A 22,495-nucleotide genomic window follows, 5' to 3' on the forward strand; every position below is an offset into this window, starting at 1 on the left:
TTGTAGTGACTCTGTTAAGATGGAGTATGTATAAAATATGCTATGCTAATGAAGACTTTGGAAACTAGATGATATTTTCATATGCAAAAATTTTGTGAGAGTTTGCAAAGTCAACTAAGGCTCTCTGCAAAGGTAAAACTGCTAAGTTCATGTCTGACTCAGTCACTGAGCAAACAGCTGCTGTGATGTAAGATTTTGATGCTACCGACTGATGTTACGGATATAGTAGAGTTGGTGAAGGGGAACATGTGTTCACTTCAGCTGTTTCAGCCAAGCATCTTAAATATCTGTGTGAACTGTGGATGAAGTTAGTATGGCAAGTTGTGACCTGGGCAGCTGAGTACCATTCCTTACTGCTATGAGACTGGAAATGCTATGCCAGAGGCAGGGGTGGAAAGGAGGGAAGAATGGGATGGAGGACTCCATTTCAAGTCACTATAGCTACAGTTGCCAGAATTTGTTGATCAGAGGCCTATGATTTAAGTGCCATAGCATCTTCACTGAGTTGTAGCCTGCTGTCTCTTTAAGCACTTTGGGGTGGCTGGCAACTATGCAGTCTCTGAAAAATGTTTTATATTGTGTCTTCTCATGATGCTGAATGTGTAGGGACTATGATCAAATTTCTGCTTGGCTGGATGATGTATTCTGGTGGAAGAGCACACGATGTTGCCTTCTACTGGCTAATCAGCTGCTGTCAGCTCGATGTTCATCACTAAGGGTGCAATTGCAATGAGTTTAGTTCTGGTGTGGTTACTGTCAACCTATTGAAAGCTGTTGTGGAAGCTACCAAAGTAGTATTTCCTATTGCTTGATGATCATCAGCATCTGGTGGCAGACATCTTTGCCTATATGAAGCTTGGGGTGCTACAGAACTAATGCTTTTATATTTGGGGGGTGGGGTGGGGGAATATTCTGTCTTCCCAGCTTTCTGCATGGGAAGTGAGATCGTTATCATTAGCACTCCAGTTCGTTAATGATGGCCCTTAACTCTGCTGTATTGATGTTCTGGGACGAAGGCAACTACTATGAATAGAGAACAGAATATCTTTTTTTGTCTGTGGTACCTAAGAGGTCTTATCAGGTTTGTGAACAGCTGCCTCTCAGTCTGTGTGTAATACTAAACCTGACTTTCCTGATGTCCTGTCTAGCCCACAGCTGTGCACATACAGGAGTTCCTCACTCTGCTGGCTGTGTGTCATACTGTTGTTCCTGAGAGACAAGGAAATACAATAATCTACCAGGCCTCCTCTCCAGGTTGGTTGTTGCTGTCTTTTTGGGGAGGGAAGGAGTGAGGGAGTAGCAATGAATGGATGGGGATGAAAGGAAAGTGCAGAAATTTCTGAAGAGGTCATTGATTTTAAAAGCAGGAGGTCCTCCATGATGCTAGCAGTAGATCTGGCATCTTCTGTCACCAGTGCACACTGCTTTTCAATGCCTCAAAGAAAACTGCGAATTCCATGATGTTTCTGTAGAGCTAGGCTAGGCTTTTGATCCCTTCTGCTCTCACAAGACCACCTACTCTGGCCTCTTTCTGCAGGGGTGAAAAGCAAAAGTAAAACTTTCAGTGACTTGTCTTCCCTACATCGAGCTGACCTATGGAAGTACTATGTGTTTCTGCATGAACAGTTCCTTGCTCTATGTGGCATGAGTGCTGTTTGTCTTTAGTAGCTTCCCATGTTGCTTTATGCAGATACAAGTTGCTGATACATGACATGGTACAAGAAAGAGCAGAGTCTTGGCCATATTTGGGCCTACCCTTCACCCATTTCTTCCTTCTTTCAGGCAGCACAGTGGTACTGAAAGAGGTAGGCAGGGCCAAAATTAAGAACAGTAGGGCCCTGCTACCCATCAAATTTATCTCCATTTCTGAGGATGTTTCTGGAATTGTTGTGGTGATATATTGAGTGATAAAGCAGCAGTGTTTCTATTTGTCTTAAAGTGTCTGCAGAGTCAGATGAACAGCCCGTGTAAGGCAGATTTAGTCACAATGTTAGTCACAGTGTTGATGAACTCTGAGGAGACCAAGGGAGCTGTAGAGACATTACGGTTGCTTGAGCTGGGCACTAAATTCACTTGATGGTGGTTGTACTTAATGCCACTTGCTCCTTGACGAGGCTGTATAAGTACATACTAGAGGTAGAGGTGTTGGCTCTGGTTTCAGCTGGGTTATTTAAGCTCTTAATGATGCTGCCCAGTTCAGTCTCCAGAAAACAATGCTGTACTTAAGTCTATAGCACCTGAACTTAGTGCCTTTACAGAGAAAAAGGATTAAATGCATGTTGTAGGAATTTAGAGTAACACAGCTTTGATCTTGCTTTCAGAACAGATCCCCCTTTTCATGTAGAAAAGTATGACTTCTCCACAACAGTAGAGTTTAATGCTTCAGTAGTTACAGGATGTTTTATACAGATTGAGTATGAAGTTTGTATAGTTGATATTATATGGCCTTTGTAGGACTAAAATGTCAATGTTCTTGTGGAAGCGTGTGCAGAGCTACTCTAGCAGCCCTAGAGATGTGGGAGTACATAGGGAAAGGGGACTTCTGTGTTTTGGCAGTGTGGCATATTTAAGTATGACTTTGCAGGCCTCTTCTACATACCAGATTAAGCTTTTCTTGTATTGGCAGATGAAGGGGCATTAGTGAAAGGAGCGAAGAAACTCGGTTATGTCTTCACAGGACGGACTCCACATTCGGTTATCATTGATGCGGTAAGTAGTAGATGTGCATGGCACAGACTGCTAAGCTCATGCAGAGCATAAATGTCTCCTGTGTGGTTCTTGTGAGTTCCCCTGTAAAGGGCCTTTAGGATGCTACATGCAAAAGGCTTCTGCAGACTGGGAAAAGTTGTCTTACTCTATTTTTAGATGCAAAGTCCTCTGCCCTTCTGTGTGGCATGGGCAATAGGAAGTTGCAAGCTTGTATGGGAAATGACAGCAGTTGTGCCTGAAGAATATTTCCCTTGTCTGGGAAGCACAGATGAGCATGCTTACATCAGAAGGAAATGGGAGATTTTCTAACTATTATGTTTAACCGTTACTATACTTCTAAATGTTTGATTTCTTGTATTAAAATGGAATTTTTCTTCTGAGTAAGATCACATACAGAATATCTATCTATTTAACAAGCTTTGTATGCAGGGGTGTGTACACGGATTAGAGTTAACACAGGCAGTTTCAAACTCATGGGGCCACATTCTGATTTAAGTTGCAGTCTAAGCTAAAGTGGCTCCAGATTTACACAGATGCAACCAAGATGAGAACTTTGTCTCTAGAGTATATAGTAGGGTCCTTGTTAAGAATAATGGATGTATTTTTGTCCTTCCCCTCAGGTACATTCACTTTCAAGTTTCTTGGGATGCTGCCAAGCCAAGTGCTTAAAACATAGATCTTTCTAGGACTTGTCACAAACTTTTTCTAACTACTCAGAAAGCTGCTGCTTAGTTTAAGGGGAAGAGCTTAGGGTGAATAGTGTCATCTAGAGCTATCCAGGCTCTTCTCTCCTGTGCAGGAAGACCCAGGCCCACCTGACCTAGTTTTATACTCCTCTTACATGCCAAGCTGGGAGCATGGTCAGTTTATAGCCAGCAATAAAAGCTGTCACTCCTAGAGGTTCCTGTCTCTCCTCATTGTCTACATCTGTGGCAGTACGTAAAACATGGGTTGGAGATGGCTTTTGGCCTTGGGGATATTGCTGAATTGATATGTGCCTCATAGGCTATAACTCTGTACTGCGATTAGATTTTGCTACAGCCCTTTCTTTAACCATGTGCTACAAATACTACTGGAGTTCTGAGACTCCGGTAACTCCCACTGCTCCTACCATCTGTTATACAACAGGAATGCAAAGACAAGGCATTTCTAATCCTCTTGCCTCCTCAGGTTGCTCACGCTCAACCCCAGCAAATAGTTGTTGGTGATAACAGGAATTACTCCTCAGTCAACCATTTTCTGCCACAAAAAATATGATCTAATATGTTTGTAAATTCAAGTAAAAGAAATATTAAGGCAGTTCAGACAAAGGTTATTGTAATACCAAATCTGGATGGCATGTTTATTTTAACTTGGAATTGTGCTCACAGTCTGTAATATGTCTCTAAGGCTGCTAAGAAGTAAATATGCAGCTTAACTTTCAGAGCATGCTTATCCTTCTAGAGTAAGGTATTAGTACCTTGAAATGGTGTAAAAATAGGAAATGGAGGATGCCACAATATTAGACATTCAAGTAAGATTAGAATGCCTTCATTAAATAGGGCTCTACATCACTTTTACCAGGAGAGGGAGCTATTACCACATTTTATTTACAGTGGGATGTATCAACAAATGTGTTTCACCAACTTGCATGTTTACGCATGTAAGAATATACTGCGAATTATACTTAAAAGAGTACTTACTTTTTTTTGTAGCTGGGAAAAGAAAAAACCTTTGAAATTCTTAATGTGCTGGAGTTTTCCAGGTAAGTTTTCCTCTAATATACTAAATGTAGGGTAACAAGAAAACCATTTTTGTAAATACATTATTGAGAATAAAAAGTTTCAGCTGATGCAGTAGAAAAGCTGAACTACTTTAACTTTGTCCTGCCCCTCCATCTCCTCGTTTCCAATACAGGGCTAATACAGAGCTTCTTACAAACTGGTGGCTGTTGGCATGTGAGCATGAAGCTCTCCTGCCACTCCAGCTCCACTTTATTGAAAAGTTGCTGCCCTGAAAGTGTCATTCTGTGCCTCTTTGATTTCCTGATGTGTCACTTGTCTACTTCAAGAACATGTTTTGAGATTGAGGTTGCACTTTTATAGTGCTTCTGTAAATTACTCTTTTTTTTGAGTAGGTGGAATCTACAACTGGAGGGCTTTTTGGTGCCCCCCACTCCAGCTATGAAAAACTAAACCTTGCAAGCACTCCTCACTTGTCAGGCTAGTTAGGATGGGCACTGCTTGGGTGGCAAGAAGATTTGTGTGATGAATCTGGCCCCTAAATCATTGGATTCTCTTTGTCAGTTGATAAAGTTTTGTCAGTTTGGAGGGTGCTAGTCAGCAGGCTTTTCTGCTGTTTTTTCTGTTTTCACTGTGGCTTAAAGCCTTTAAGTCTTGTTCTCTGCCCTCTTTGAGTTGGCTGGTTCTGCTCTAAAGGAGTATGTAAAACTGAAGTCAGGGAAGATTTGGGTAGGCAGCTTTTCTTGTGTCCTGTTTTGCTTTGAAGATTATGCTTGACTAGTTTCCCCTTTTCATTCAGAATGTAGCTACTTAAGCTACTTATGGGAATATCTAAAAAGGTACTACAAGAATTTAGGGTTTCTGACAAGTTCAGTACCCTGGTGTCTGTGGACAAGAGTAGCTGTAGCCTGCAGGCAGCAGAAAAAAGCTTAGTTCTTCCCTGTGTGTAGCAACTTCCTACTTGATCAGTGAGGGAGTTCCTATAATTAGATTTCAAAAAGCACAAGGAGGCTTCCCAGTATCATTAGCTTGCTGCAGAAATTCTGGGCACAGCTAATTGCTGTCCTTCCAGACTTTCTAAAGAAAGTCTCTGTTTTGTCTGATCATACATGCCAAGAGCTTACTTTCTTACACATGGCTCTTGAGCCCTGAAAAGGGGCTAGATTTCCCAGACCAACTTCAGAGGAGGAGGAGGAAGATAGGTCTACACTCTGATCTGTTTGTACATATTGGCAAGAAGGGAATGAGGAAGGAGGATGCTTTTGAATTCTCTGTTTGCTAAGGAAAAGAATTATAGTTACAGATAACTTGTTTTGAATATGAAACCATATGTACTTAGGGTTCTCTTGATGAGAGTTGATTTGCTTGCCTCTGCTTCTTAGAAGCTGCATTTTTTCCAGTGGCTCTTTTAAAGGAGAGATTGATAAGTGAAATGCCAAAATTGATCTTAAAAAAAAAAAAAAAAAAAAAATTCTTGCCTACCTTCCTTTGTTAAATATCTGTGTATAGTATGCTACTGTTTACCTTTGTTTTTAAAATATATCCCAAATTTGACTGTCTTGATATGCAGTCCTGCTCAGAGGGTCTGACTTTGTTTTACATAATCTCAACTATGTAGGTCTGATTAGGCCAATATAAAGAACCTATAGGGAGGCCAAGAGCTGGTCTATACCATGATTCCTTTCTATGACATTTTTGTGTTCTTTTGAGTTAGGAAGTTAAATAACTGCCCTTGTCAGTGGGTGGTTATTTCAGTGTCTGTTATGCTTATAATAAATATGCATTCAGCCTTAATGATTCCATTTCTAGCCTGAGTCCCCAAAACAATTTTGCTTGAGGAATAATGAAAAGCTGTGACTCCCCTTCTTTCAGGAGGATTTCTGTGCCATCTTGCTCTTTTCCAAATTCTTGCTTACATTTGGGTGCAAGTCTGTGTTCTGGTTGAGTGCTCACCATTGGGAGCCATAGGGCTGAAGCTGGAAATGGACAATTTAGTATTTCTTGTTGCTGTCAAGCATTGTGTTGTCTTAAGTTACTACAGTTACATCTCACCTGATCTCAGATGCACTGAGCACATCTGAGAAAATTCACTGGCTAGAGCAGGACTTACTTGTTATCACTATGACTAATGAAAGCAAATATTTTTCTTTCAATAGCAACAGGAAGAGAATGTCAGTGATTGTTCGAACTCCAGCGGGACAGCTGCGTCTCTACTGCAAAGGGGCTGTAAGTAATTGTGGTACCTAATGGAGAACTAACACTACCAGTTATTGTTTCAACAGCTGTGGCTGATGCTGGCATTTTGTGTCTCATGCATAATATCTGTTGGCTTTCTGTTTAGGGCCAAGTGATTTAGGAGATCTGTCATTCCTCCTCTTTGCAGGCAGAAGATTGCTAGGCTTCCTACTACCCAGTTGAAATTGTGAAACTATTGGGAGCACTACCTTTTACTTATGCAAAGTCAGGATTTCACCCAGCTGTGCAGCAGCAGTTCGGGAGCTAGACTAAATGCTGTTGTCTGAATCTGTAATACTAAAATCTGTTCTCAGGTGGTTGGCTCTTGATCTGGCTCTTGCATCTCTGCACCTGTTATTTGTCATCATGACTTGCACCATGTTGTGCTTCTGTCTTCACTGACAAGAGCAATAACATAGCGAAGTATAAAGGCTGCAAAACCAGCATTGGCCACAGCCAGATAGTGGTTCTAATTTCAATGGAAACCCATGCAGGTGGCTTTTTGCAACAGGGAAAACTATTTCTGACTTCTGTAAGGACCTGGTTTACTTGAATTTGTCCTGACATATAGGTTTGCACTGCTCTGTTGCTTCAGTTTAATTCCTCTGATTTGATAAAGATGTGCCGGCTTCATGCTGGTGTGGTGGGAGTGAAGCCCACTGTCATTGTGTGGTATTTCAAAGTTGTATGCCTAGTAGGATTGCACAGATTTGCAACTGCTTGTTGCTCATACCATGCCTGTGTCCACACTGTTTCCTGGAGTATGGCACTGGAAGGGATGGATAACAGGAGAGTTTGTAGTAAAAAATTTCATGCAATCTTCCATATGAGCAGACTCAGATGTCTAATAGAGCGAAAGGGTTGTAGTAATCAGTGTAATCTAGTGTTTTGTCTTATATGTTCTGCTGCATCCACCACTGATCTAAACTGTAAGTTCTGTGTGAACTCTTCCACATTCCGATAGTCATATCCTATCCTGTCACATCCATCGTAAATTACTTGTTTTGTATGCCTGTCTCTAATCAGTGATAGATGTAGGCCTGTTTACATAGCTTAAGAGTATGTATTTGAGCAAAAGCAGGGTTTGTGTATTTTACATGTATCTATCAATTTGTTCTGGTAGTTGCAGAATAAAATCCAGAGACTCTAAGATACGTTGGTGATGGTGCTGAATTTTGATTTTAGCTGTTATCTGTGTCTTTTCAATTGCTCTTTGATTTAGTGATGAAGAAAGTTGCCGCAGGAAGAAGGTTATTTCTGAGAGAATTTTGTGGTAGAACCTGTTCAGTGTTTCTGCCTTGTATTTTTTAACATCAGTGAGAATCTTTTCTAGAAAGGATTGCAAAAAGCTCTTTTATATGGGACTACAATGTGTACTGAAAAAGACTAGACACTTATATTCTCTGAAAATCAACATATCTGCTTCGTAATTCAGAAAGGAGTGTTCTGTACTGCCCAGTAATGGAAAGAGGGGAGGAGGGTAGAATGTGCTTCTGTCTCCATCATTTAAAGCAGATGCAGTATCTCTGCCACTGGGCAAAATCCACATTAGTTACTCGAACCAAAGTCTCTAAAACCCAAATGCATTAGTTGTAAATATAGTCTTGGGTTCCGATATTAGCAAGTCCACTCAGGTTACTTCACTTGAGCTTGAAATAAACAGATGGGAACTTCATATGTAGACTTACTCTGTTGTAATGAATTTGATTTTGATAGGATAATGTAATTTTTGAGAGGCTTTCGAAAGATTCCCAGTATATGGAGCAAACACTGTGCCATCTTGAATACTTCGCAACAGAAGGTAAGAGAAACAGCATGTCATGAGAATTCAGTTTATCAAATTACTTGCAGCATGTTCTGCATTGTTTAAGCTTTGCAGTGCCAAATAAGGTGGTTATGACGATAAATTAAGAAGTGGTGTGTAATCAGCAAATTAAACTTAAAGTTATCCTAGAGTTGTTAAGGCAGTTTGTGCTCTGCTTCTGTGAGCTTTCAGTAGGGAAGCAGAATTTGGAAGGAAAAGATGGGGTTCTGTGTGGCCATGATGAAGGGAAAGGGCATGAGTTCTATCTCCAGAACACCTTAATTACATTGGAGTTAGAGGTGTTTTTGCCAGTGTAAAAGTCAAATGACAAAGTCCCTGGCTTTATGAAGCAGAATGATAACCTGAATGTGCTGAGAAGCCTGGAACACCAAGACATCAAAGATGGTCTGAAATGGTCTCTAAGGCCTTTGTGACTGATACACAGGGAAGTACTTGGTTTTGTTCACTCTTCTACAGCAGCAGAAAATATTTGCATTATAGTAAAACAATGAACTAGTGCTTTTCTTCCTAAATCTGAAAACATTTTTTATTTAGCTTTTAAAAAAAGAAAAAAAATTTTTTTGCAGACTCCCACATTCTCAGTAACTAATCTTTTGTATTTTATTGCACACTCCTTTGTGCTTGACTCATGCCAGAAAAAGAAATATCATTACTTCTGTATGTTAATTTTTGTCAGTGGTCTAATAAAATGGTTTTCATACTTCATGGGCCTTATTCTCTACTCTTCTGTGCGTGTGTAAGTCCCATTATTAATGTGAGATATGTGCATACACTGAAGGAGAAAACAGTCTGTCTAAAAGGAAGTGTGGGCTGTGCAGGATGTTTGATTAAGTAGTATCTCCAGTCACAATATGTAGCCGGTTCTTTGTTTAATTTGATCTTTTTAAAAATACATGAAAGCCAAGCTTGGTTTCATACTTAAACTAAAAAGATTAAAGATGACCCTTTTGTTGCTCCAGTATGGCTAGATTGCAATACTGCAAATCAGGGAGAAGTTTGTGTCTGTTTCTCTTGATTTGCACCAACATTAGTAACCTACATGAGCCAGACTCTTGTTTTACATTTGTGGAAACCCAAATGCTTTAAAAATGTACAGGGAGATTTTCTGGAATCCAGAGTTTAAGTGTACATTAAAAGCTCCTGTTGGCTCCAGTGAGAGGGTTAGAATTTAGCATTCATTGGGGCATTAATGATTTGCTGATGCTCAGTGTAATTTTACTGTGTGTAATGGCTGTCTTCTGTTTTGTAGGTCTGCGGACTTTGTGCATTGCGTATGCAGACCTGTCAGAAAACTGTTACAGAGAGTGGTTGAATGTCTACAATGAAACCAGTACAGTTTTGAAAGACAGAACTCAGAAGCTGGAGGAATGCTATGAGATCATTGAAAAGGTAAGATGCATACTTTTTTGGTGATCAGATACAGATTCCCTTACATGTGTCTTTTCCCATGGAATTTTGGCTTTATACAGTAGAACTGTTAACTTCATTCATCAGAAACTGAAAAGGTATTCTTAGTTGGCAACCTGTTCAGTCCATAGACCTCTTAAGTTTTAGTTCGTAAATCTGAGACTAACTTATGTATAAAAGGTCATTGCTACTTAAACTCTTTTCTCATATCCTTTTTATCTTGCTGTCTTGTGTAAGGTTGGTGTAACTTGATAAATATAATGTATAAAATCATTGTGTTGCACCAAGTTGCCATGTACTAGCATATGAAGAGAAATTTGTTCCTTTTCATACAGCAGTCATGGTTCAGGTTTTCTGAAGGCTGTTATAGACACTGTAGACAAAACAAAGTGCTCACCAAGGCCTGTTGTCGCATGGACTGAAAAAAGATGAAAAACTGTGCTCCATGCAAATTGTAGAACTCAAAATTCTGGAAGAGGAAAGTAGGTATCAGAGAACCAGTTTGAAACTAATACCACACTGAGTGAAATGTTAAAACGTCAACACTAGGGGCCAATGTTTCTTTGATACTTGTTGGTCTTACTGCTTTCTGAAATGCTGGTAGTCCCACTTCTCACCTGCACTTATTCATGCTCTTTCCCCTCACTCCAGTTATTTCACTCTCGTTTTATTTAGTGGTTTCTTTAAAATGCTCTTTGAACTTCAATTTCTTTTTTAATTGATATTAATAATGCAACTTCAGTTCTGGAGCACTGTTGGTTATTTGAGTTAGTTGGGGCAGAAGAGGGAAGGAGTTGAGACTAGGATGGGAGCTAACTTTCATAGGGTAACAGAAAAACTCCAAGAACTCTTTAATAGCTGAAGATTGGGTCTTGCTTTGCAGACTAACATTTAAAGTCGTCTTTTGTGTTGGTTGGTCAGCTGCAGTGTGGTTATCTAATCCTTGATTCTGTAGGTTTGCATTGCTCTTTTCAGCTTTCTGCTTCCTACGACTGTGCTGTTGTACTCTTCTGTTTTCACTGAGGTGAAAAATGAACATGGGTTGATTCTCTTTAAAATGTGTTCTCAAACCTTAGATAATTTTTGACCATCTACCTTCTACCTCTTTTCACAATTTATTATCTTGAAAAAAGATAACGAGTGGGTTGTAGAATTAGAGTTTTGGACTTAGTGCCATATTGGTAGGAAATACCCACTGTATTCCTTTCCTGTTAATGTTTGCTTGCTAGTCATACCAAGGAGCAGGGAATTGCACTTGAAACTTGAATTTTTTTTTTTTCTTAGAGCTGGTATTTCCTAGGTTAAATTCTCTGGTCTGTAGGCTCTTCTTTCTAGATAATAAACTGGCTTGTGGCTGTAACATAAAATACGTTATATTTTAACAGGCTAATTTTTCATCTAAGGGCTCAAACGAGAGCGTGAGAGCTACTTTGTCAGGCTGAGTGTTGAGGTCACTGGATCATAGTACAGGTGCACACGTGGAGACAAACTTGAACTGGCTTCCTTCCCCATGTGTACACCGGCTGAGAGGGCTTCAACAGGCACAATAGTAACTCCCCTGGTCAGGTAGCTCAGCCATGCTGGTACCTGTGCTGTCATGTTTAACTGCTTAACAAGTGATTTTGGAAAAAAAAGACAATCTACAGTTGCACACTTGAATTGCATTTGTAACCTTCAAGTATTGTTAGCATCAATAGGGCTAATGTTTCATCAGGAGGCTATAGGGTACTAAAGCAAATGACTTATGGGAGTTGATTCTACTACCTTTACCAGATGAATATCTCGTAACAAACCTTAAGCTTTGTCAAGACCTGCAACTAATGTCAGCCTACACACATGTATAAATAACAACTTCCTCTTTTGTTCTTTATGCATGCATAGATGCATACAAGGAGGAGCTGCTCTAATGCCCTCTTCATAGAATCATAGAATAGTTTAGGTTGGAAGGGACCTTTTAAAGGTCATCTAGAGTCCAACCCCCTGCCATGGGTAGGGACATCTTCCACTAGACCAGCTTGCTCAAAGCTCTATCCAGCCTGACCTTGAACACTTCCAGTGATGGGGCATCTACCACCTCTCTGGGCAACCTGTTCCAGTGTCTCACTACCCTCACTGTAAAAAAAATTCCTTCTTTATATCTGATCTAAATCTACCCTCTTTCAGTTTAAAACCATTGCCCCTTGTCCTGCCACTGCAAAGCCTTGGTAAACAGTCATTCTCCATCTTTCTTATAAGCCCTCTTTATATATAGAAAGGCTGCAATAAGGTCCCCCTGGAGCCTTGTCTTCTCCAGGCTGAACAACACCAACTCTCCTAACTGCTTCTGTTGACTTAATTTGTTTTCACTTGTTTTGAATAATTATAGTCCCTACAAATAATAGAAGCTGTAACTTTCTCTGTGCAATTCCTGACATGATACAGTATAACTAAGCTCAATTGGTATCAATTTTTTTAAATGGAACATCTTCACATATGTAAGGGATCATTAAAATGCTTTTAAAGTTAAAATCTGCTGAGTAGATTGTGCCTTTTGACAAGATTTATTTGTTAGGTATTTTTGTCTGCCTGACTTTTTTTTTTCCTGTAACATGGCCAAATCTCTTCTAGCAGTTGCTTTAGAATTGCATAAGACTATGGCTAACTCTTGTAGTATTAAATTAGTTGTACGAGACATGTTTTTGTGGCAGTATGTAGACTAGAGATACTTGGATTGATTAATGTTCATACCACTTTTATTATGTAAATGTAGTGATTATATCCATAAATAGTTGCAATAATTTTTGCTTTGAGTGATTGTATCCAGTCTGTATGTACATTTTATGGGAGGGAAATTAGTTTAAATGATGTGATGCCAGGTGACTTTTGTTTTGTGAGCTTAAGTAATATATAAACTGTGACCACTCATCATGTTGCTATGGTGATTAGTGAATGCTCTAGTATGTATGTTCATCCATAGGCTAGCTTTGGAGTTGTGTAATTTCAATTAATTGCTCTTGAAACGTTGCCATCTTTCTGATCAGAAACACTTGGTTACTTTCTGTACCTCTTGAAATAAGAATTGTATGCAGAGGAAGTAGAATAGGCACAGAAGAAACATACTGTAGTGTATATTGCTTGTCAAAATGCTGTATTAGCAATGAGGTACAACATGCTGTCTTTAATTCCTTTTTGAGTGTGTTCCAAACAGGTTTATCTTAAAAAAACAATCCCTCAAATTCTTTTTTCCAGGATTTACTGCTTCTTGGAGCTACAGCCATTGAAGACCGCCTGCAAGCAGGTGTTCCAGAAACAATAGCCACGCTAATGAAGGCAGAAATTAAGATATGGATTCTGACGGGAGACAAACAGGAAACAGCTCTCAATATAGGTATCCATCTTTCTGGTTACTCTGAATTTGTCTGATATGTGACAGGTTACATACTAGATCTGCAGAGTGGGGTTTTAAACAAAAACAGGCCTGCTTTTTATAGAATGGTTCCTTGGTAGCAGACAGGCATGTGGTAGCCTTCACTTTGGAGAAGGAGGCGTTTTGGAGTGGAGTCTTTGCTCTGAGTGTCAGGCTATATTCAGGGTTTTTTAAGGCAAAAGGGACACTTCTGCTCTTGGTTAAGTACAATTCTTGTATGGAGTGAACACAGGTAACTCTGCGTTCTGATGGAGACTGGAGAACTCAACCAGACTGTAATGTGTTTTATATTTTGCATGACATCACTGTTTTACAGTTTTTTTTTTACTGACTGCCTTTTCTGGACTTTAATGGAGTTTGGGATATGATGGGAAATATGGTAATACAAAGCATATAGCTTACAACATCTTGCAAACCTTGTCTGTGAAAGTAGATGGATGCTTGAATAACTGCTCCTGCTGTCACCTTATGGCACATCTGTTAGTCAAGTATGTCGTGACTGTTAGTGGAAGTGTGTTGTTGCTATTGAGTGTATGTATAGAGTTTAATATGGGTTGTTTTATCAAGGCACAGTATGGATATCCTTGTTTCAAACTTGTTGATGCATCTTAACTTACAAATTATGTTCTTTGTAATGCAAAAAAAATCTTGCAATGATGTGAACAAAAAATACAAATTAAAGTATTTATCAGATGGGTGTGCTTGGATACTGATATAATAGAACGGTAACCTACTTAAGATGTAGGTGTTTATCTGACTACCTGTTTTTGCAGCAAAAAAAAGGAGAGTTTTTAACACTGTGAGTTTAGGTTTGTTATTAGAAGCAGCCCTTAAATATTAGGTTTCCTTTTAGGTCATAAATGTACCTGGTAAAAATCAGTCTATATATCCAATTCTACTTGTAATTTGTCAGATAAAAAAAATTTAAGGCTGGGCTGAACTGGAGGTGCACATTGTAATTTCAATCCTATAGCAACTAGATGTTGTGCTCTGTAGCACTTCGGCTATTGTGCTAGTCTTGCATTGGCTGTGCCGCATGAGTCTAGTAAGTACTCAAAAGTCAAATCCTTCAGCCTTTTTCTCACTGTGGATGCTTGCAAGGTGGGCAGCCTGGGTAGCAACACCTTGTGCTGTCACAGAATGCCATGCTTGAAATGCTGATTTGTGAGCTATGCTGCCATCATGCCGTAGCCCTTCACACTACACTAGTAGCCTCCTAGGAGAGAGGCTATCCAGGTCTTAACTGAGTAGTAAAGACTTAGTAAAGGAACAGATCCTGATATAAGCACCCCTGTCCCATAATATCACATATCTCCCAAATATAGCATCCTTGGCAATATAGTGTCATTATGCTCTTGTATTCTTTTTGATGATTTTTCTCCCTGTAACTGGTAAATCTGTCCAGAAATGGAAAGAGTATGACTGGCACTCTGGTGATCTGACATCTCGCAGAACGGAGTGACATTTTCACCTTGTTTCTTAAGTCTGGAACACTTTGCTTATCCCCATTGTCTCTAGTGTGCCCATGTAAAGTGCTGTCCACAATTGCATTCAGATTTGCAAATTAGTCTGTCTAGATGTACGAGTGTAGGTTAAGGGGATCCTTAACAGCATAGGCGGCTGTTGTTGTTTAACCCGGCAGGCAGCCAAACCCCATACAGCTGCTTGCTCACTCCCCTCCGACCCCAGGATAAAATCGAGAAGGGATGGGGAGAAAATCGAGAAGGGTGCTGTTGTTTTTTAACCCGGCAGGCAGCCAAACCCCATACAGCTGCTTGCTCACTCCCCTCCGACCCCAGGATAAAATCGAGAAGGGATGGGGAGAAAATCGAGAAGGGTAAGAGTGAGAAAAACTTGTGGGTTGAGATAAAGACAGTTTAATAGAACAGAAAAGGGAAAACAATAATAATAATGATGATGATAATGGTAGAATATACAAAGTGAGTGATGCACGATGGAATTGCTCACCACCCGCACTGACTGATAACCAAGTAGCAATCGCTACTTCCTGGAACATGCCTACCATTCATATACTGAGCATGATGTCACATGGTATGGAATACCCTGTTGGCCAGCTGGGCTAGCTGTCTTGGCTATGCTCCCTCCCAATGCCTTTTTTTTTTTAGGCTGAATGTCCTGGACTAGCAGAGTACTTAGCAACAACTGAAAACATCAGTGTGTTATCAACATTCTTCTCATTCTAAATCTGAAACACAGCACTAGGAAGAAATTTAACTCTATCCCAGCCGAAACCAGGACAGCTGCCTTCTGTTGAAGGAGCTATTTCTTTAGCCTTTCCAAGCTTATGTTGACTTCAAGATTCTCTAACTTATATGAAGAATGTGACCAATGAAGCTTTTCATATATAGAACTGCCTGTAGATGGGTCTGGGTGTATTTCAAGCTCCTTCTGGCAGAACTGTGATGCTCTGTAACTGAACTTACATTACCTTTAGCAAAACTTTAGGCATTTGCTATTTTTTGTCTGCTTTTAATTTTTTCTGCTTTGGCTGGTTTAGTGGAATTTCAGAATGTAGTCTGCTTGACTGACTAGAATTTTTGTTTACTTATCAAAAGTGAATCAAGTTTCATGTATCTTTGTATGTCGAAGTTGGTACCAGGAGATGAAATAACTTGCTGAACTGATACAGTTGTAGTAGAAATAAGGTGGATGGCTTAAGTAGACAATTGATTTAAATGCTAGTTATCTCATTTGAATCACGATCTGCGGATTTGCTTCCTTTAAAAGCAGTAGTCAACTTGAGAGGAGGGAAGCATCATCTTGTGACAAATTAAAAAAGTAGCTACAAATTTTGGCATAAATACCTGAAATAAGTTGATACATTAACTGACACCAGCTAGCTTGAACACAAGTACGTGAGCTTGATAGCAAAGGCTGTGAAGGAGGCTAACTTCCAACTTGTCTCTAAAACTGGTTTTTTTTATACGATAGCAACTTGAAAAGAATAAGCATCTCCCTTACAATTTCTAAATTATCACTTTTAGCATACAATTTGGTAATAAAACTCTGGAAGCTTAATTAGCTTCATGTTCAAGTTGGCTTGAAAGTACAAACATGTGGCACCCTTCGAGTTTTTATATGTAACCCATTAAAACTGTAATAAACATTCAATTTAAAACCCAATCCACGTGCACACTTTATGCTTCAGGTGTAAATGTGCTATCTGGGGAGTGAAAAGTATTTTCATTTTCTCATTGTGTGTGGAGGTTATGCTTATGGACTCTAGCTTGCTGTATGGACATCCATATGTATTGAGGGATATTTGAGCTCTTGGCGGCTGCCCCAAGGAGTTGGAGTACTTCGTTCTTCTAGCTTCCTCTTGATTCTTTGGCCTTCAGAATTTGTGTGTCTTTGTCTCTTGATGGCATTCTTGACTTCTCTGAAGAGTAATGGTTGACCTTGCTGTGGGGTGGTTGTATGCTTTCGACTCTGCCATGTGCCAGCTGATAGTCCTGTAGGTGAGGAGTGTGTTCCTGATAAGCTTTAATACTGATCAATGATTTGAACTCTCTACCTGTAGAAAATAGGAGTTCCAAGTTCAGAAACACCTTTGAGCATGACATTGGGTCCTCAGTTTTTATCAGCTGAAACTGTCCTTAGCCTGTGTCTGCAAACAACTCTAGAAGGCTTAACAGTGTTCTTGTAGCTTCATGCTTCTCTTAAAACACTCTGCAGACTCTGGATCTCCTTTGCCTTTCAGTGAGGCAAAAAAACCCATGGCAGATTTCTATTTACCACCATCCTGGTGCTCAGTAGGCTCCCAGAAAATCAGAACTGATGTATTTCCAGCCAATAACTTCCTTAATAACAGATTACTTTCTGGGAGTAGGAATGAAGTGTTTCTGAACTGCATCCCTCCCTTGAACAAAGAATCAATCCCTACAGTTGAGCTAAGTGCTCTTACCTAGAGTATGCATTCATAGCTGCGAGCACTGCCTTACAATCATAAATGGTTTGGGTTGGAAGGGACTTTCAAAGATCTAGTCCAATCCCCCTGCTGTGGGCAGGGACATCTACAACTAGATCTGGTTGTTCCTCAAAGCCCCATCCAGCCTGACCTTGAACACTTCCAGTGATGGGGCATCCACAACTTCTCTGGGCAACCTGTTCCAGTGTCTCACCACCCTCATCATTAAAAAATTCTTCCTTATATCTAGCCTAAACCTACCCTCTTTCAGTTTAAAACCACTGCCCCTTGACCTGTCACTAAAGGCCTTGGTAAAAAGTCTCTTTCTCTTTCTTTTAAGCCCCCTTTATATATTGAAAGGTCTCCCCAGAGCCTTGTCTTCTCCAGGCTGAACAACCCCAACTCTCTCAGCCTTTCCTTACAGGAGAGGTGTTCCAGCCCCCTGATCATTTTCGTGGCCTTCCTCTGGACCTGCTCCAACAGGTCCATGCCTTTCCTGTGCTGAGGACTGCAGAGCTGAATGCAGTACTCCAGGTGGGGGTCTCATGTCCAATTTCTCATCCACTAGTATCCCCAGCTACTTCTCAGCAGGGCTGCTGTCAATCCATTCATTGCCCAGTCTGTACTGATTGATATTTGGGATTGCTGCAACCCAGGTGCGCTTGGCCTTTGAAGTTGAACTTCATAAAGTTCACATGAGCCTATTCCCCAAGCCTGTCAAGGTCCTTCTGGAGGACATCCCTTCCTTCTATCATATCAACTGCACCATTCAGCTCAGTGTTGTTTGCAAGCTTGCTGAGAGTGCACTCAATCCCACTGTCTGTCATCGGTAAAGATACTAAATGGTATTGGTCCCACGACTGACCCCTGAGGGACACTACTTATGATTGGTTTCCACTTCCAATGGTACGTTGAACCATTGGCTGTATCTCTTTGGATGCGGCCATCCAGCCAATTCCTTATCCATCTAACAATTCATCCATTAAACCCATATCTTTCCAATTTAGAGGTAAGAATACTTCTGTTACAGCGAGCCATGATTTTTCAGTTGAGGGAATGGAAGCAATGCCAGCATGCTTGCCTGTATCCCTATGTGAAGTTTGAGCAGGGCAAATGTGCCCTCTCTAAACACAGAGGATAATCATTCTTGCCTCAGATACTGGATTCTGTATGTCTGCAGTACGAATGTGCCTGTGGGCTATGATCTTGAACTCTGGTTCAAGGGTTCAAGCAATCTTTGTCCCAGGACACTTGAAGGGAAATAAATCCCAGAAGTACCTGATTCATCTTCTTCATGGACTTTTAAATTTAAGAGCTAGATATCAATTTACAGGCATGGATTGACATTTATACCTGGCTTTGAACCAGCAGTTGATCTTATTCTACTCAGAAGCATTGACAAAAATGTGCCCTGATCTTAGTGGTTTTTTGCTTGCCATGTTCGTACTGCCAGTAATAACTATTATGAAACTATTAGAAAGATTTAAAATATGACTACAAATGTCACTTGTAATCTTACAGTTGCTAGTTACTTTGCTTTATACTAGGGCTAGATTTTACCATCTTCATAGTCCTGAAATGGTACATAATGTATAGCTCTCCTATAAACCGTTGTTAGGCTTGATGCTTATCCTGCTATTGTAATCTTGATCTCCTTCCTGTTTGATGTGATGACAAGATGCAGAATGACCTCAATTGTAGGATTAGTTCTTCTGACTCCATGACTTCCAAGACGCACAGCAGAGCAACTCTGGTTTCCACACTTGTGTGGGTTTTTTTTTTCCAGCTCCATTAGTTGAGTGGCATCTTGCTCGTTTTGAGAGAAGTAAAATGAAACAGCGAGCAGTGGTTTAGAAACTACAGCTTGCTATTGCAGCTGCTGTTCCAATCAAATGCTTCTAGAAAATCCTTTTGAATTAGTTATACTGAATTTGTAACAGCCTACTGCACAAGGCTGTTGCCATTCCCTGGGGAAAGAATAACCCTGACATGGAGGGAAGTGCGTAAGTTTGTAATACTCTTTTTCTCCTCAGTAAAAATAAGGTGGTTCTTCAGCCTGGGACTAACTTTTAAAAACGGCAGACGGAGTTTTTTCCCAAGTCAGTCTTTTGTCTGTACCTGTTGAAGCTTCATTACTCAGTTCTGTACTACCACCTAAGACTTGTTCACAGGCAGAATCAGAGGCTGTCTGCAAAGCTGTCATGTTGTAGGCTGCATTTCTTCAGAATGTATTTCATCCTTTTCCCAACAGGTGTGTGTGAGTTCAATGTCACTTTATATTGTTCTCTAAAGCAGAAAGTAAACCTTAGCTTGTTAACACAATAAGATGGAAATGTATCTGCAAGGTTGCACCTGATACTTGTATTCCACACAGCTGTGAAAATGGAAGAGAAACAAAACTTCTGCAGGTAATCAAACCTGCTGCCTGAAAGTGCCTGGCTATGTGATATAAGCATGCCTTCCACAAAGGAAGATGGGAGATTTGCTTTCTTGACAGACATCGTTCCTGCAGGCATGTTAACCCTGGATTATACCTACAAAACTAGCCAATTATAAAAAAATCTGTGGCCTGAGGAAATGATTTGCATTGCAATTGATGAGTCAGTATGGCCTTCCTAAGGAACCAAGAATCCCACAGAAAATAAATTCATACCTCAGTTTTTCTGTTGCTGTTGTGAGATATGGAGAGAGACACTTAATCTTTTTACATTGACTATGCTGTTCTGCTTTTGAACCTGTTGGCCTTGCAGTGGTTCATCACTGGGACGTTACTCTCATACTGCAGTAGCCTCTCTTCTCTATTTAAGAAAAGTAAAAGACTTCCTGAGACTTCATTTTGTGACAGTAATTTCTTTACTTGCTGTGATTCATTTCTATACAAAAGCACAGTAGAAATACAAAATAATTCTATTGTATTTCCTTTTCCTATGTAACTTAGATCAGCAATAAAAGGCATGTGCTTCAAATAAATGAATTCTTTGCTGTTTTATGAAGCTACATGACTGTGCCAATCCCAAGAGAACTTGCATGAGCTTTTAGGATAATGCAATGGGGTCAGTCTGATGCGAGTTTGCATTTGTCTCTTGCCATTAATATGAGCTGGAATTAAACTGTTTATTCTCTAAATGCTAAGTGTATATATATATCCTGGATATGACTGTTTTATGTCAGCAATAATTGTGTGGCAGCGGAATGGCCACTTCAGTGGCATTGAGTGGTACTGCAGTCACTGGCTTTTACTATTACAAAAATAAGAGGCTTTTTTTCTGTCTTGAGAATTTTTGCTTTGAGTTTTGGTGTCCTGGCAAATGTACAGAACTGCCTTCCAAGTGCTGCTCCAGACTATGGCAACTTGTTCTTGTTCTTTCAAGCCCCAGTCCTACACTAAGAATAGTCTAGTACAATTACCTGGTGCCTATAGGAGTTGGTGGGGGCTCTGTGTGTGTCATTGATTTGTAGTTTTGGATGAAGCTCAGGACCTTCCACACTAAACCCTAAGGAGTAAAAAATGCTCATGTAACCCAAGCGTGGGCTAAGGAGAATGGGTAGCACCAACTGATTCAGTGCTTCCAGTCATGTAGCATAACTGCAACTGTGCGTTCAGATCTGTTCCTGTAACATGTTGAAGACAATTCTGTCTTCATGTAGGTTAAAAAAAAAGTTTAGGTATAGAAATATTTAATTTTGCTGTAGGGATATAGCCTATGTTTACTGCATCTAGTTAATATGGTGTTTTCTTTGGTTAAAACATCTCAAGTGATGTATTTGGAAATGCAGATAAAATGCAGCCTCTGTTGCTAGTCAAACTTTAAAGTTGGAGTGTGTCTTGTACACCAATGCTTCCAGTAGCCTGCCTGATAGAAGTAACTGCTCAAAAAGTAAACTGTAATCTGAGCTATAGATGCTCCTTTTAAGGTTTAGCTAAACCTTAAATATTCTTCCAAAAAGTTAAGTCCTTGTGGTTTTTTTTTCTCTTGCAGGGTACTCTTGCAGACTCATTTCACAGAGTATGTCTCTCATCCTGGTCAATGAAGATTCACTAGATGTAAGTAAGCAAATTTAGGTGTAATTCTTGGCAGAAGGAGGTGTTGGTAACAAAAGGGGAAGCTGTTGAGCTTTTTCTCATTTGCCTTTAGGGATAGCAAAATAAACAATTAATGATAAAACGGGTGGGTTGTGCAAAATGTACTCCTGAGGTCTCCAGTCACAAGCTGTACAGATCGAACTAAAGTCTCAGAACAAGAAACTAATTAGGTCCATGGGTTTGTTTCTGCTGCAAACTGGTGAAACCTGCAGTATGTCATCAGGAATAAAGTTAGGCTTTAAGGTACAGATATAGGAGTAACATCTTTTAAAAAAGAAAAAAAAACAAGCTAAAAGACTCATTTCAACATAGTAAGCTATCTTCAGCATTGCATGGAAGAGCTGTAACCAAACCTATGCCTGAGCAAACTGCATTGTGAGCTTGCCTATGTACAGCTTTTGAGATGTAAAAATTGGATTAAAAATTGCCTGCAGGTGGTTGCCATGCTCCTCAGGTATGTGCCAAAATTAACTAGAAAAATCGTACACTTGTACATGGATCTTCCCAGAAGATCTTTTTTCCAATTTGCCTGTTTCAGCATCAATATCAGCATTTGATATCACTTGAATATCTGATTGCTATTAGAGGTATTTGTGTGACAGATGAAAAGATCTATAATAAACAGCATCTGATACTTGTGTTTAGAGTTGGCAACTTGTCCTGCTTGACTGGATGGGAGATGCAAAGCCTGTATCTTCGAGTACCAAAGGAGTTACTGGATAACTGGAAATCTGGTGGAAGAGGGGAATGCTATTGTGGCAAAGTAATCACCTGATGATAAACATTATTTTCCAGTTGCATCTATCTGATTTAATTAACAGCAGCCTTGACTGTTTTCAGCTCAGACTCAAGTTCTTTGTATGAGGTTGTGGCATCTCAAGGCTTAGGGTTCTAGCTCACCAGAACTCGGGAGATCCCAGTGAATCCAAGGGGAGAAGATTTGCTTCTAGAGGCTGGATTGCTAGCTTCTGTGCAGCATAATGCACCCTTATGGGAGCTGTCTCACTGCTAAGTTCTAGCAACGAAGACTATGTTAGTTCTCTCGCAGAAGTTAAGTTTTCTGTGTTTCTGCATAGTTAGTCTTTTTCAGATAATTCTAGTGGGATAAGAAGACTACTTTTTTTTTTCCAATTTGTTAACTGCATTAAATGTGTGTAGATTGGAACATATAAATTGTTTC

The 22,495-nt window shown here is 40.0% G+C and overlaps 1 protein-coding gene across 1 annotated transcript in view; it reads left to right on the top strand.

Annotated features, from left to right (window-relative positions):
• LOC104069334 (phospholipid-transporting ATPase IB-like) overlaps positions 1 to 21,294 on the top strand; it is a gene marked incomplete at its 5' end in the record, with an annotated part of 38,422 nt that extends 17,128 nt beyond the window's left edge. The window contains 8 exons of the mRNA XM_009574700.1: positions 1,149 to 1,254; positions 2,627 to 2,709; positions 4,404 to 4,453; positions 6,587 to 6,656; positions 8,382 to 8,466; positions 9,740 to 9,879; positions 13,126 to 13,264; positions 21,212 to 21,294. Of these exons, the coding sequence (XP_009572995.1) occupies positions 1,149 to 1,254; positions 2,627 to 2,709; positions 4,404 to 4,453; positions 6,587 to 6,656; positions 8,382 to 8,466; positions 9,740 to 9,879; positions 13,126 to 13,264; positions 21,212 to 21,294 (756 nt within the window). The remainder of the gene's footprint in view (positions 1 to 1,148; positions 1,255 to 2,626; positions 2,710 to 4,403; positions 4,454 to 6,586; positions 6,657 to 8,381; positions 8,467 to 9,739; positions 9,880 to 13,125; positions 13,265 to 21,211) is intronic.
• Between the last annotated feature and the right edge of the window lie 1,201 nt (positions 21,295 to 22,495).

This window comes from Fulmarus glacialis, unplaced genomic scaffold (genome assembly GCF_000690835.1).
Source record: "Fulmarus glacialis isolate BGI_N327 unplaced genomic scaffold, ASM69083v1 scaffold12093, whole genome shotgun sequence".
NCBI classification, from domain to species: Eukaryota; Metazoa; Chordata; class Aves; order Procellariiformes; family Procellariidae; genus Fulmarus; species Fulmarus glacialis.